Source organism: Sorex fumeus, unplaced genomic scaffold, assembly GCF_029834395.1.
Source record: "Sorex fumeus unplaced genomic scaffold, SorFum_2.1 ptg000098l, whole genome shotgun sequence".
NCBI classification, from domain to species: Eukaryota; Metazoa; Chordata; class Mammalia; order Eulipotyphla; family Soricidae; genus Sorex; species Sorex fumeus.
The window spans coordinates 86,126,097-86,136,760 of NW_026606155.1; the positions used below are offsets into that span (position 1 = coordinate 86,126,097).

The window sequence follows — 10,664 nt, forward strand, 5'->3', positions numbered from 1 at the left end:
CCTTTGGGCTGCCAATTCGGACTCAGTGCCCACGCCTCATCCCTCCCTGTACCTTTTCTATCATGGCCCTTGTCACCTCCAACCATTGTGGCTGGTTGATTCTTGTCCATATTCTTCATGGTACTCTAAGTTCTGGGATAGCTGGTCTATCCCTGAAATCAACAATATTTGGGTATTGTCAAAATGAATGGATATGATGGCCTGTAGCACTGTAGCACTGTCATCCCGTTGTTCACTGGTTTGCTCGAGCAGGAACCAGTAATGTCTCCATTGTGAGACTTGTTTTTACTGTGTTTGGCATATCGAATATGCCACAGGTAGCTTGCCAGGCTTTGCCATGGGGGCGGGATACTCTCGGTAGCTTGCCAGGCTCTCCGAGAGGGACAGGAATTGAACCTGGGTCGAACATGTGCAAAACAAATGCCCCACCCGCTGTGCTATCATTCCAGCCCATGATGGCCGGTAGGTTTGTTAAATGTTGTAAACGTGGCCTCATCCTTACAAGCCAAACATACTTTCAGAGCCATTTGTAAAGACCATGGCCTTGGGCTAAGACTGTGATTTCTAGGGGCTTGAGTCTGAAGGAGGGTGAGACCTGCCCTACTGGCCCGCAGTTTTACTACTGGATTTTCCCTCCAGGGGTGAGTAAGCCCGGCTGCCTCTAGAGACTGTCTTTGCTTTTCTTAATAGAAACTGAGTTTAGAGCTTTTCAAGGGCTGAAATAAGCACTGTTCCTAGACAGAATCCACTCTCCCCAACCCCCTTTTTAAAAAAAACTGGTACATTTACCTGCTTCCAGTTCTGATATTTTTCATATTCTTCATAATTTCTTACAAATCATCAGGGTTGTTTGGTGTGTGTGTGTGTGTGTGTGTGTGTGTGTGTGTGTGTGTGTGCACGTTTGTGCATGCAAGCATGCATGTGTATAATGGCAAGTCCTTCCTTTCCGGCCCTCCCCCCATCTACCTGCCCTGCTAGTTACTTTGTCTCACCATATTGATGTCAGACACTGGAAAGTGTCTCATTGTCTAGGTTTGAATCTCACTATTAACATGGTTAGTCCCTGCTTCTACCTCTGGACATTTTTTTTTTCTTTTTGGGTCATACCTGGCGATGCTTAGTGCTTACTCTTGGCTCTGCACTCAGGAATTACTCCTGGTGGTGCTCAGGGGACCATATGGGATGCTGGGAATAGAACCCGGGTGGGCCGTGTGTAAGGCAAATGCCCTACCCGCTGTGCTATAGCTCCAGTCCCTCGACGATTTTCTTTGAGAGAAAAAGAGGAAGAAAAATAATTGCCACGTAGTTCTATTTTCTGCTAATGTTACAAATAAGTGTCCCAGGCAGCGGGGATCACTTCCTGATTCTTTTTCTTGTTCTAATTACACCTAAAAAGATGTTGTAAATTTTTGCTCTCTTAGCTGTCTCACTCCTGCTTCTTAATGCTTCATACTGTGCATACACCTTGTCCCCGCTGTTACACACAGATCCACTGCTCCCCTTTCCCTATTAATAGTATACATATAAAACCAAACTCATCGTATATATATACATATTTATTTGGTTTTGGGCTTCTCCCAGCAGTGCTCAGGGCTCTGCACTCAGAGATTATTCCTGGCAGTCTCTTGAAATCCTATGGGGGGCGAGGAACTAACCTGGGAAGTCATGTACAAGACAAATGTCCTGTACTATTGCTCTAGCCCCTAAAATATATATATATAATATATATAAATATATATATATACATTATATATATAAATATATATACATTATATATATATAAATATATATATATATAGAGAGAGAGAGAGGCTTTTTGGGGTCATACCCAGCGATGCACAGGGGTTACTCCTGGCTTTGCACTCAGGAATTACTCCTGGCAGTGCTCAGGGGACCATATGGGATGCTGGGGATCAAATCCGGGTCAGCCGTGTGCAAGGCAAACACCCTGCCCGCTGTGCTATCATTCCAGCCCCAAGATATATTTTTTAAGATTTTAAAATAAAGTTACCTTATCAAGGATTTTAAAGAAAACATCATACTCAATTTTCCCTACTTGAGTGTTAGGAATTCTGGACATGACTATACATGCCAAGAATATCTGGCTGGGGAAGCCTATACAGGAGTACATGGCAGCGTCCCTTCGTCTTGTGTTTACTCCTCAGTTCCTCTTGTCCTTGTGTTCTTTCAGTTTCTTTTTACTTTCACTGGTTTGCTTTTTTTTGTATCCATTTTAATTTTAACTTATTAGACCATATGTAGAAATTACTTGACAGAATGAGTAAACACAGAATGAGGAACACTAAATACATCATATCTATAATATATGTACTTACCAGAAGATTAGATATAAAATTATTACTATATATATTTTTTGTGGGGGGGGGCATACCTGGCTGTGCTCGGGGATTATTCCTGACTCTGTGCTCAGGAAATATTCCTGGCAGTGCTCAGGGGACCGTATGGGGTGCTGGGGATCAAATCTGGGTTGGCTGCCTGCAAGGCAAGTGACTTACTTACCCACTGTACTATCTCTCTGCCCCCAATTACTTTATGGTTTTGAGATATGTTTCATGTACCACAAAATGTATCCTTTAAATTTTTGGTGGGGAGAGCCATACCTGGCAGTGCTCAGGGCTTATTCCTGGCTCTGCTCTCATGGATCACTCCTGGCAGGCTCTGGGGACCATATGGGATACTGGGGAATCTAACTTGGGTCAGCCATGTGCAAGGCAAACATTCTACCTACTGTGCTATCTTTCTGGCCCCCCTTTTAAAACTTTAATTAAAAATATAAAATTTACAAGGTACAACTTTACTTTTTCATATATTCAAAGCTGTACAACCACTCTTTAATTTAGGAACATTTTCATAATCCTCCAAAGAAATCCTATACCTACTAGCAGTCTTCTTTAATTACTTAGTTTCTACCCTTTTGGTGTTTGTATCAGGAGACTATATATAAAATTATTACTATATATGTCTGGGCTGGAGCAATAGCACAGCAGGTAGGGCATTTGCCTTGCATGTGGCCAACCCAGGTTCAATTCCTCCGTCCCTCTCAGAGAGCCTGGCAAGCTACTGAGAGTATCCCGCCCACATGGCAGAGCCTGGCAAACTCCCCATGGCTTATTCGGTATGCTAAAAACAATAATAACAAGTCTCACAATGGAGACATTACTGTGCCTGCTCGAACAAATTGATGAACAACCGGAGGACAGTGCTACAGTGCTATGTATTTCTTTTGGGGGAGCCACAGCTGGCTGCGCTCAAGGATTATTCCTGGCTCTGTGCTCAGGGATTATTCCTGACGGTGTTCAGGAGACCATATTGGGTACTTTGGGCCATGCACAGATGTATTCAGGGTTTACTCCTAGCCCTGTGCTTAGGGATCACTCATAAATGGGCTCAGGGGACCATATGGGGTGCAGGGGGACTGAACCTGAACCTGCTGCATGCAAGTCAAGGATGCTACCTGCTGTGCTATTGCTCTGATCCCTCCATCCATTTCTTTTTCTTGCCTAATGGCCCTGAATGAAGGGTTGGAGGCTCTTCGTGTTCCTGGAGCGAGCAGATGCCATTGGGCTACACTAGCATGTGACAGGGACTAAGGGAGACATTACTGGTGCCCGCTCGAGCCAATTGATGAGTAAAGGGATGTCAAGTGATCAAGTGAATGGCCTTGGTCCCCAGCTCCTTTATCATTTTGATGACTTTTTGAGTGACTTTCCTCTTTTTGCCTTGTTAGAATAAACTTTTGAGTGTAGAGAAGTGGGTGTTGAAAGAGAAAAAGCAGTCACAGCTCTGTGGTTGGCAGTGATTTCGGGGGTGCTGACATCCTCACACTGCAAATATCTTCTTCAAGCCTCCCGAGCACAGAGATTTTCTGGAGGGATCTCTGAAAACTGCCTTTAGGAATTTTTTAAAATGTATTATTATTATTTTTAAGATTCCATTTATTTTGTTTGGTTTTGGGGCTACGCCCAGAGATTCTCAGAGGTTACTTCTGGTTCTGCACTCAGGAATCACTCCTGGCGGTGTTCAGGGGACCATATGGGATGCTGGGGATGGAAGACGGGTTAGCTGCATACAAGGCAAATGTCCTCTCCACTGCACTATCACACTGGTCCCTGTCTTCAGAGTTTAGACACAAGCTTGGCCAAACCTTGCATCCATCCTCTGTGGCTGTTAGCAAGTCTAAGGCGACACCCCACACCTGTTTCTTCTCTGACCCCCTCCTTCTTGCTGGTCAGCGGAAGAGCACCAGTAGTGTCTCTCATTGCATTTTCTGTGTTCTGAGAAATAAACCTCTCAGAGACAATGGGTCTCTCAGCTATCCTGCATCTATTGCAGGGACTGGAAAAACATCTCCCCCTGTGGCTTGTGGTCCTGTGAAGGAAGCCAGCCCACAGGACATGCCTGCTGGCTGTCCTCACTGTCTCCATACTGGGGGATTGCTCCAAAGCAGGGGACTTGCCTACAGATCACTTTCTATCCAACCCAGCTCAAAGCTCAAGTCTTTTCATTAGAACAAGGCATATACTTTACTTCCTCCTGATTGTGTTGAGCTTTTGTATGGATGTGGCCCTCTTGCTTGATCCCCGACATGCCGCCAAAGGCAGCAGATGCTTCGCTCAAGGTGGGATGGACACGCAGACCTCACTGAGTGGCTCTCTCGAGAGGTGTTTCCCTGCGCGTCACAATAGACGCAGTCTCCAGTGACCTCCGGATAAGAATCTCTCTGACAGCAAGAACAGACAGGCCCAGCACACAGCCACAGATGAGCTCCTGGGGCCCCGCTGTCAGCAGCAAACCTTACCAGGTACTGCCCAGCCCTAGCAAAAAGACAGCTATGGATGCAGGTAGGCTCTGGGATAGTGGGTCCTGTACCAACCCCCCGCCCCCACTCCCCACTGCCTCTGTAGCTACCCATTTGTCTAGGGCGTTCCTCCCAGAAGTAAAATCTCTTCCTCCTTAGTGTCATTCTGAAACCAAACTCAGAATCCTCATCACATCCTATCCAGCTTCCCTGTTTTGGGGGGTGGTATATGGGGGGATGATCCCAAGCAGTGTCCTAGAGAGGGCCAGGGGCCATGCACGGTGATGTGCCAGCAATTGAGCCAGATGATTAAGGACTTAGGCCCAGCAGAAGAGGGGGCCACCCTAAGGGTGCTGGGGGCGGGGGGGTCTCCAGGGCTATACCCAGCAGTGCTGCTGGGGGAGGCGTGTGCTGTGGTGACTGAATCTGGGTTCTGTCACATTAAGGCCAGCAGTGCTTTAGCCCTTCAAGCTCTCTTCCCTGTCCACTTAGGCCTGCCACCTAATGACAAAGTCACTTAGGCAGGGAAGGCCTGAAAATCAAGTGGCCTCCTGATGAGACTTTCCCCCTCCCTGGGTTTGCCATTGGCTTCTGTGCCCATGAGAAGTGGTCCATTCCAATGGAGCCACTGTGAGCCAAATCTCCAAATTCTTAAAATAGTGCTGAGGGTCCAGAGTGATTGTCCAGCAGGTAAGGAGCTTGCCTTGCATGTGGCTGACCTGGTTTGAGCCCCAGCACCCCATATAGTCCCGTGAGCCCTCCAGGAGTAATTTCTGAGCACAGAACCAGGAGCAATTCCAGAGCATTGCTGGGTGTGACGCCCAAACAAACAAACAAACAAACAAAAATCCCAAACAACAACAAAAAACAATGCTTAGTTATTCCACAAGGCTCACCCAGATGATGAAGTGGAGAGACAAGTAATAAATAATGACAAAAATTGACAAAAAGATGGACTCACATTCCTGTAAGTTGTGTTCTCATCCCTCCAGTTTGCTTATTTTTATTTTTTTGGGTTTTGTTTTGGGGTAGTCACAACCAGTAGTGCACAGGGGTTCTCCTCCTGGCTCTGTGCTCCGTGGGCCATCCGTGGTACCAGGAATCCAAGTGGGGTCTGCAGCATGCATGGCAAGCATATTAACCCTTGTGCCATCTCTCTGGCCGCCTTGCCTGCTTATTAGTCTGTTTGTGGGAGCAGAGGGAGGTATACCAGCGGCCAACCTCCCTGATCACACACGACCTAGGGAAAGACTAAAGGCAACACTGCCCCAGTGCTGAGAAATTGCCCCTGTGAGTGCCCGGAACAGTATCATTATAATTATAATGCAGCCAGGGTTGACATCTCTTTTGACTGGGGATTCGGAAAGATCTACCTACGCTCTAGCACCACTTGATTGTAATACTTTATTATCTCATAGGTCTGAGACCTGGGTAGCATTATTAGACCTTAAATGCACCGTTTGTCACCTTTCAAGTTACCAGTTACTGTAATGGTTTTATGGTTCATTTGGAGTACTTGGGGTGACACACAGTACTATTTTCTACTAGCAAATGCCACAAAAAAGCTATTTTAAAATTCTATTCTTCAGTTTTCCTTTGTGTTCAATGTACTGTCTAGGACTGTATTTCCATTTCGTGTGTGTCACTTTGCTAAATTCATTCATAGCATCTCTGCAGGCCTGGATCAAAAATATTTCCTGTAGTGACAACTACTCTACTTGTAGGAACTATTTAGGTCACTGGTGTGGAGAAAAGGAGGTCGGTACTTAATAGAAATGGCATGCATCCAAACAGAGACTGGGTTTTCTGAACACCTGTTGAACAGCCGCGAGGAAAAGATTGTTACAATATTGAAAACCCTAAATCCAAAACTGTAAGTGATCCCTGATTCAACCCATCCAGGGTTTAATAAGTCTCCTAAGCAAAGAAAGTGCTTAACTGCTTTGGAAGTAAAGACCCTCTGCAAAAAGCTGTTTTCAATGCACCTTATTCCCTATCAGAAAACACCCCCGGAGAAACCATAAGATTTGAACCACGTGAGGGGCCTGGCCAGCAATCGCTTTAGGAGACACGAGGAGGGTGACAAATATTTTCTTCAGTTGTCAAGGGTGAGCCAAGAGGGAATGACCCACCTAAGAAACAGGAACTAACCAACAGTAATCTGACACTCCCGTTTCGTTCCGCCGGGCGCGGGGCTGGTGCGGCGGCTGTGCTAACTTCCTAGGGCCAATAAGGCGCGGCTGCGCAGGAGAGGACAGAGGGAGTCTCTCGACCCGCTCCCTGCAACGAGTGCGAGTGCGAGTGCGAGTGCGTGCGTGCGTGCGTGTGTGTGTGTGTGTGTGTGTGTGTGTGTGTGTTGGTGACAAGCAAGTCAGGAGCTCTGGCGAAAGCGGGCACAGACAATACCCATTCATTCATTCTTCCGTCCTCCCATTCACCATCGCCTTAGTCCCGGTGCGCAAAGTTACGGGCTTCAACTTTCCCAGCCCGACACGCGCACCCACAGCCGCATTTCCAGCCCTCGGCCTCACCCGCGCCTGAAGGAGACGCTTATTATAGCCGTGTTCTCTCTCCCGTCCCCGGCCCCAGGGCCAGGGTGACAGGACAAGGCCAATCACAGGAGCGCCTTTCCTCGAGCCAGGAAGGACTCCGAGTACGCGGAGTTTTTGTGTTTTGTTTTTGAGAAGGGGAAAGTCTCAGCCGCTGGGGAAGACCCAGCCCTGGTGACCGCGCTCTGGGGCAGGGTTGTGGCGCCCGGACACCCCGCTCGGAAGGGAAACCCGAGGCCACGCCGGAGCGGCTAGCGCGGGGTGCTCCGCTAAGGGGAAGTGGGCGCCGCAGGAAGCCGGGAGCGCGGCTGGTGTTGGGGACGGGTGACCGCGCGCGCTCGCGGGAGGGCGCGTCTCCCCCCAAGGGGCGGGAGGGGCAGGGAGGGGGTCCGGCGTACCTGATGAAGGTGGTCTTGCCCGTGCTATACTGGCCCACCAGCAGGATCATCGGCTTGTTGTCGAAGTCCGCGTCCTCCAGCGCGGGCGAGTGGAACTCGTGGAAGCGGTACGCCTCCTCCAGCGGCAGCACCTTGCGCAGGTAGAGCGAGCGCAGGCCGCCCGTCACCGTCTGCACAGCGTCGGCGCCGCCCGCGCGCTCGCGCCCGCCCGCCTGCCGCCCCATCCAGCTGAACATCTCGCCGCCCGCCCCGCAGTCCGCGCCAGGCGCCTGTTCTGCCCGCGCCGGCCCCACGCCCCGACCGAGCCCAGCCGCGACCCTCTCCCGGCTCCAACTCAGCCGCCCAGGCTGCGCTCGCCGCCGCCCGAGCCGGCCCCGCCTCCCGCCACTGGACTGGCCAATGCCTGGCCGGGACGTCACGGGCCCTATTTACTATTCAAAAGAGCTCGCTCAACTCCGTCCTCATTGGGTCTCTGCCAGCGCGGGCGGCGGCGTCAGCCTATGGGGAGGAGGCTCTTAATAAATTATTGATGACGGAGTCTTCCTGGCGCTCCGGGAGAGGGAGAGGGTGTCTCCCGGCCTGGTGGCGCAGACTGGTCATCGCGGTGGCCCACTTTGATCCGCCCCACCTCGGGCCAGGTGGCGTCGGCTTCCGGGCAAATCTGAGCTGGCAAAAAAAAAAAAAAGCCTCCGGAGGTTGTTTAGTCTCCTGGAACGTTTCCCTGTAGATGTCAATACTGGGGACAAAAGTTCAGAAAGTTGACGAGCAAGTCTGTCTTCCCGCTGGCAGCTGATTACGACCTTCATTTTGTTCATGAGGAGACTTAGATTCGCGGACATAATTGACATATTTTGAAGTAGAGGAAGATGATTGTGTAGATACGGTTCCAACTGTCACCACTAAGTTCCGGATCTCTGAAGAAAGACTTTTGGTTTTTAATTTTCTTTGATTTTCTATAGAAACGAAGATTTTGGTCATTATGACAACCCAATTTCCATATATCTAGGTATAAAAGTGTTAATTCCTAGTTGTCTCTTTTCCAAATTAAAAGGATACTTACTAGATCAAAATTGGGAGAAATAATCAGCAAAAACTTTTGTTTTCTTTTGAGGCCACACCCAGCGATGCTCAAGAGTTACTCCTGGCTCTGCGCTTAGGAATTACTCCTGGCGTGCTGCGGGGACCATCTGGGATTTAGGTGATGAAATACGGGTCAGCTGTGTGCAAGGCAAGTGCCCTCTCCGCTGTACTATCTCTCCAGACCCTCAGCTAACACTTTTAGGGTCCTAAGTCATAGGCAGTTATATTTCTCGTTATTTGAGAGTAATCCAAGGGACCACCTGCATAAGAGTTATCTGTGGCGCAGGAGAGACAGTACAGTTACTAGGGTGCTTGCCTTGCACACAGCGGACCCATTTTGATCCCTGACTTCCCATATGGTCCCCTGAGCCTCACCAGAAGAAATTCTTGAGTACAGAGCCAGGAGTAATTCTTGAGTATAGCTGGGTGTGGCCCCAAAATAAAAAAGAATGACCTGTGATGCCTGTTCAAATGTAAGTTCCTGCTTCTCACCCCAGAATCACTGAGGGCCTCTGCTGATTCTGGAAGTCACCATTAGGAAGTCACGGTTCTCCCGTTGTTCATCAATTTGCTCCAGCGGGCCCAGTAACGTCTCCATTGTGAGACTTAATTGTGACTGTGTTTGGCACATCGAATACATCACGGGTGGCTTGCCAGGCTCTGCCCTGCAGGCGAGATGCTCTCGGTAGCTTGCCGGGTTCTCCGAGAGGGGCGGAGGAATCGAACTCAGGTCGGCCATGTTGGCTGCATGCAAGGCAAACTATCGCTCCCTAAATTTGAAGAAATAGGATTCATGTCCACAGTTTTTTACTGTGTTCTGTGGTGGGTTGTTGAATGGGCTAATACTTTTCAGGAGCAGCAAGACTGCTTTTCCTTTGATACCAAAATGAGGTGAAGAGAGGACAGGGCTTGGCACTAAGGCTTGGTGTTCAATCCTGAGTGTGTCAATCAATGGCTGTGTGGCCTTAAACGCAATAATTATCTGTGCTTTTGTTTCCTTGTTTGGAAGATGGGAGTCCTTTGGACTTGTTGTGAGACTAGATATTTAAAGGAAGATATATGTAATTATGGAAGTAAAAAAAAAAGAAGGAAATATAAATATTTTCTGAAGTCAAAACAATACAGATTAAATTTCAAAAAAAAAATCTCAGGACTACTTAGCAGAAGGTGCAGGTGAAGATTTGTAATAGCCTGGAAGGGAAAAGTCTAACCAAAATCAAAGGCAAATTTAGAAGGAAAAGGTTGATAGATATGACAACAAATTAATAAAAGCTTCTATGTGTTTTTAAAAGGACATAAGATATACTCTCCCCGTAGATCCAGATTTTGCATTGCTTGGTATATACCCAGAACTTATGCTTGCACAAAACTTTCCACATATACATTTTATTTATTTATTTGCTTTTTGGGTCACACCCAGTGATGCACAAGAGTTACTCCTGGTTCATGGACTCAGGAATTACTCCTGGCGGTGCTTAGGGGACCATATGGGATGCTGGGAATCGAACCTAGGTCGGCTGTGTGCGTGGCAAACGCCCTACCCGTTGTACTATTGCTCCAGCCCCCATAAATACATGTATAGAGCAGTTTTATTCATAATCACAAAAGTTTGGAAGCAGCCAAGATGCCCTTCAGTAGGTGAATGAAGAACTAAACTGGTACATCAGGACAATATTATCCTGTGCTAAAAAGAACTGAACTATCAAACTATGAAAAGCCCTGGAGGAACCCTTAACACCAAGAGCACTGTACTGCACCCAAGGCCTGAGAATGAAGAGCTTCTTGGGCTTTATGGTGCCAGGGCTTAGTTGGGCCACC

The 10,664-nt window shown here is 48.2% G+C and overlaps 1 protein-coding gene across 1 annotated transcript in view; it reads right to left on the reverse strand.

The window, feature by feature from the left end:
- The window catches only part of EHD4 (EH domain containing 4), an 83,333-nt gene extending 75,235 nt beyond the window's left edge, over positions 1 to 8,098 (reverse strand). Inside the window, exon 1 of the mRNA XM_056134096.1 lies at positions 7,767 to 8,098. Within this exon, the coding sequence (XP_055990071.1) occupies positions 7,767 to 8,002 (236 nt within the window). The 5' untranslated portion in view covers positions 8,003 to 8,098. The remainder of the gene's footprint in view (positions 1 to 7,766) is intronic.
- Between the last annotated feature and the right edge of the window lie 2,566 nt (positions 8,099 to 10,664).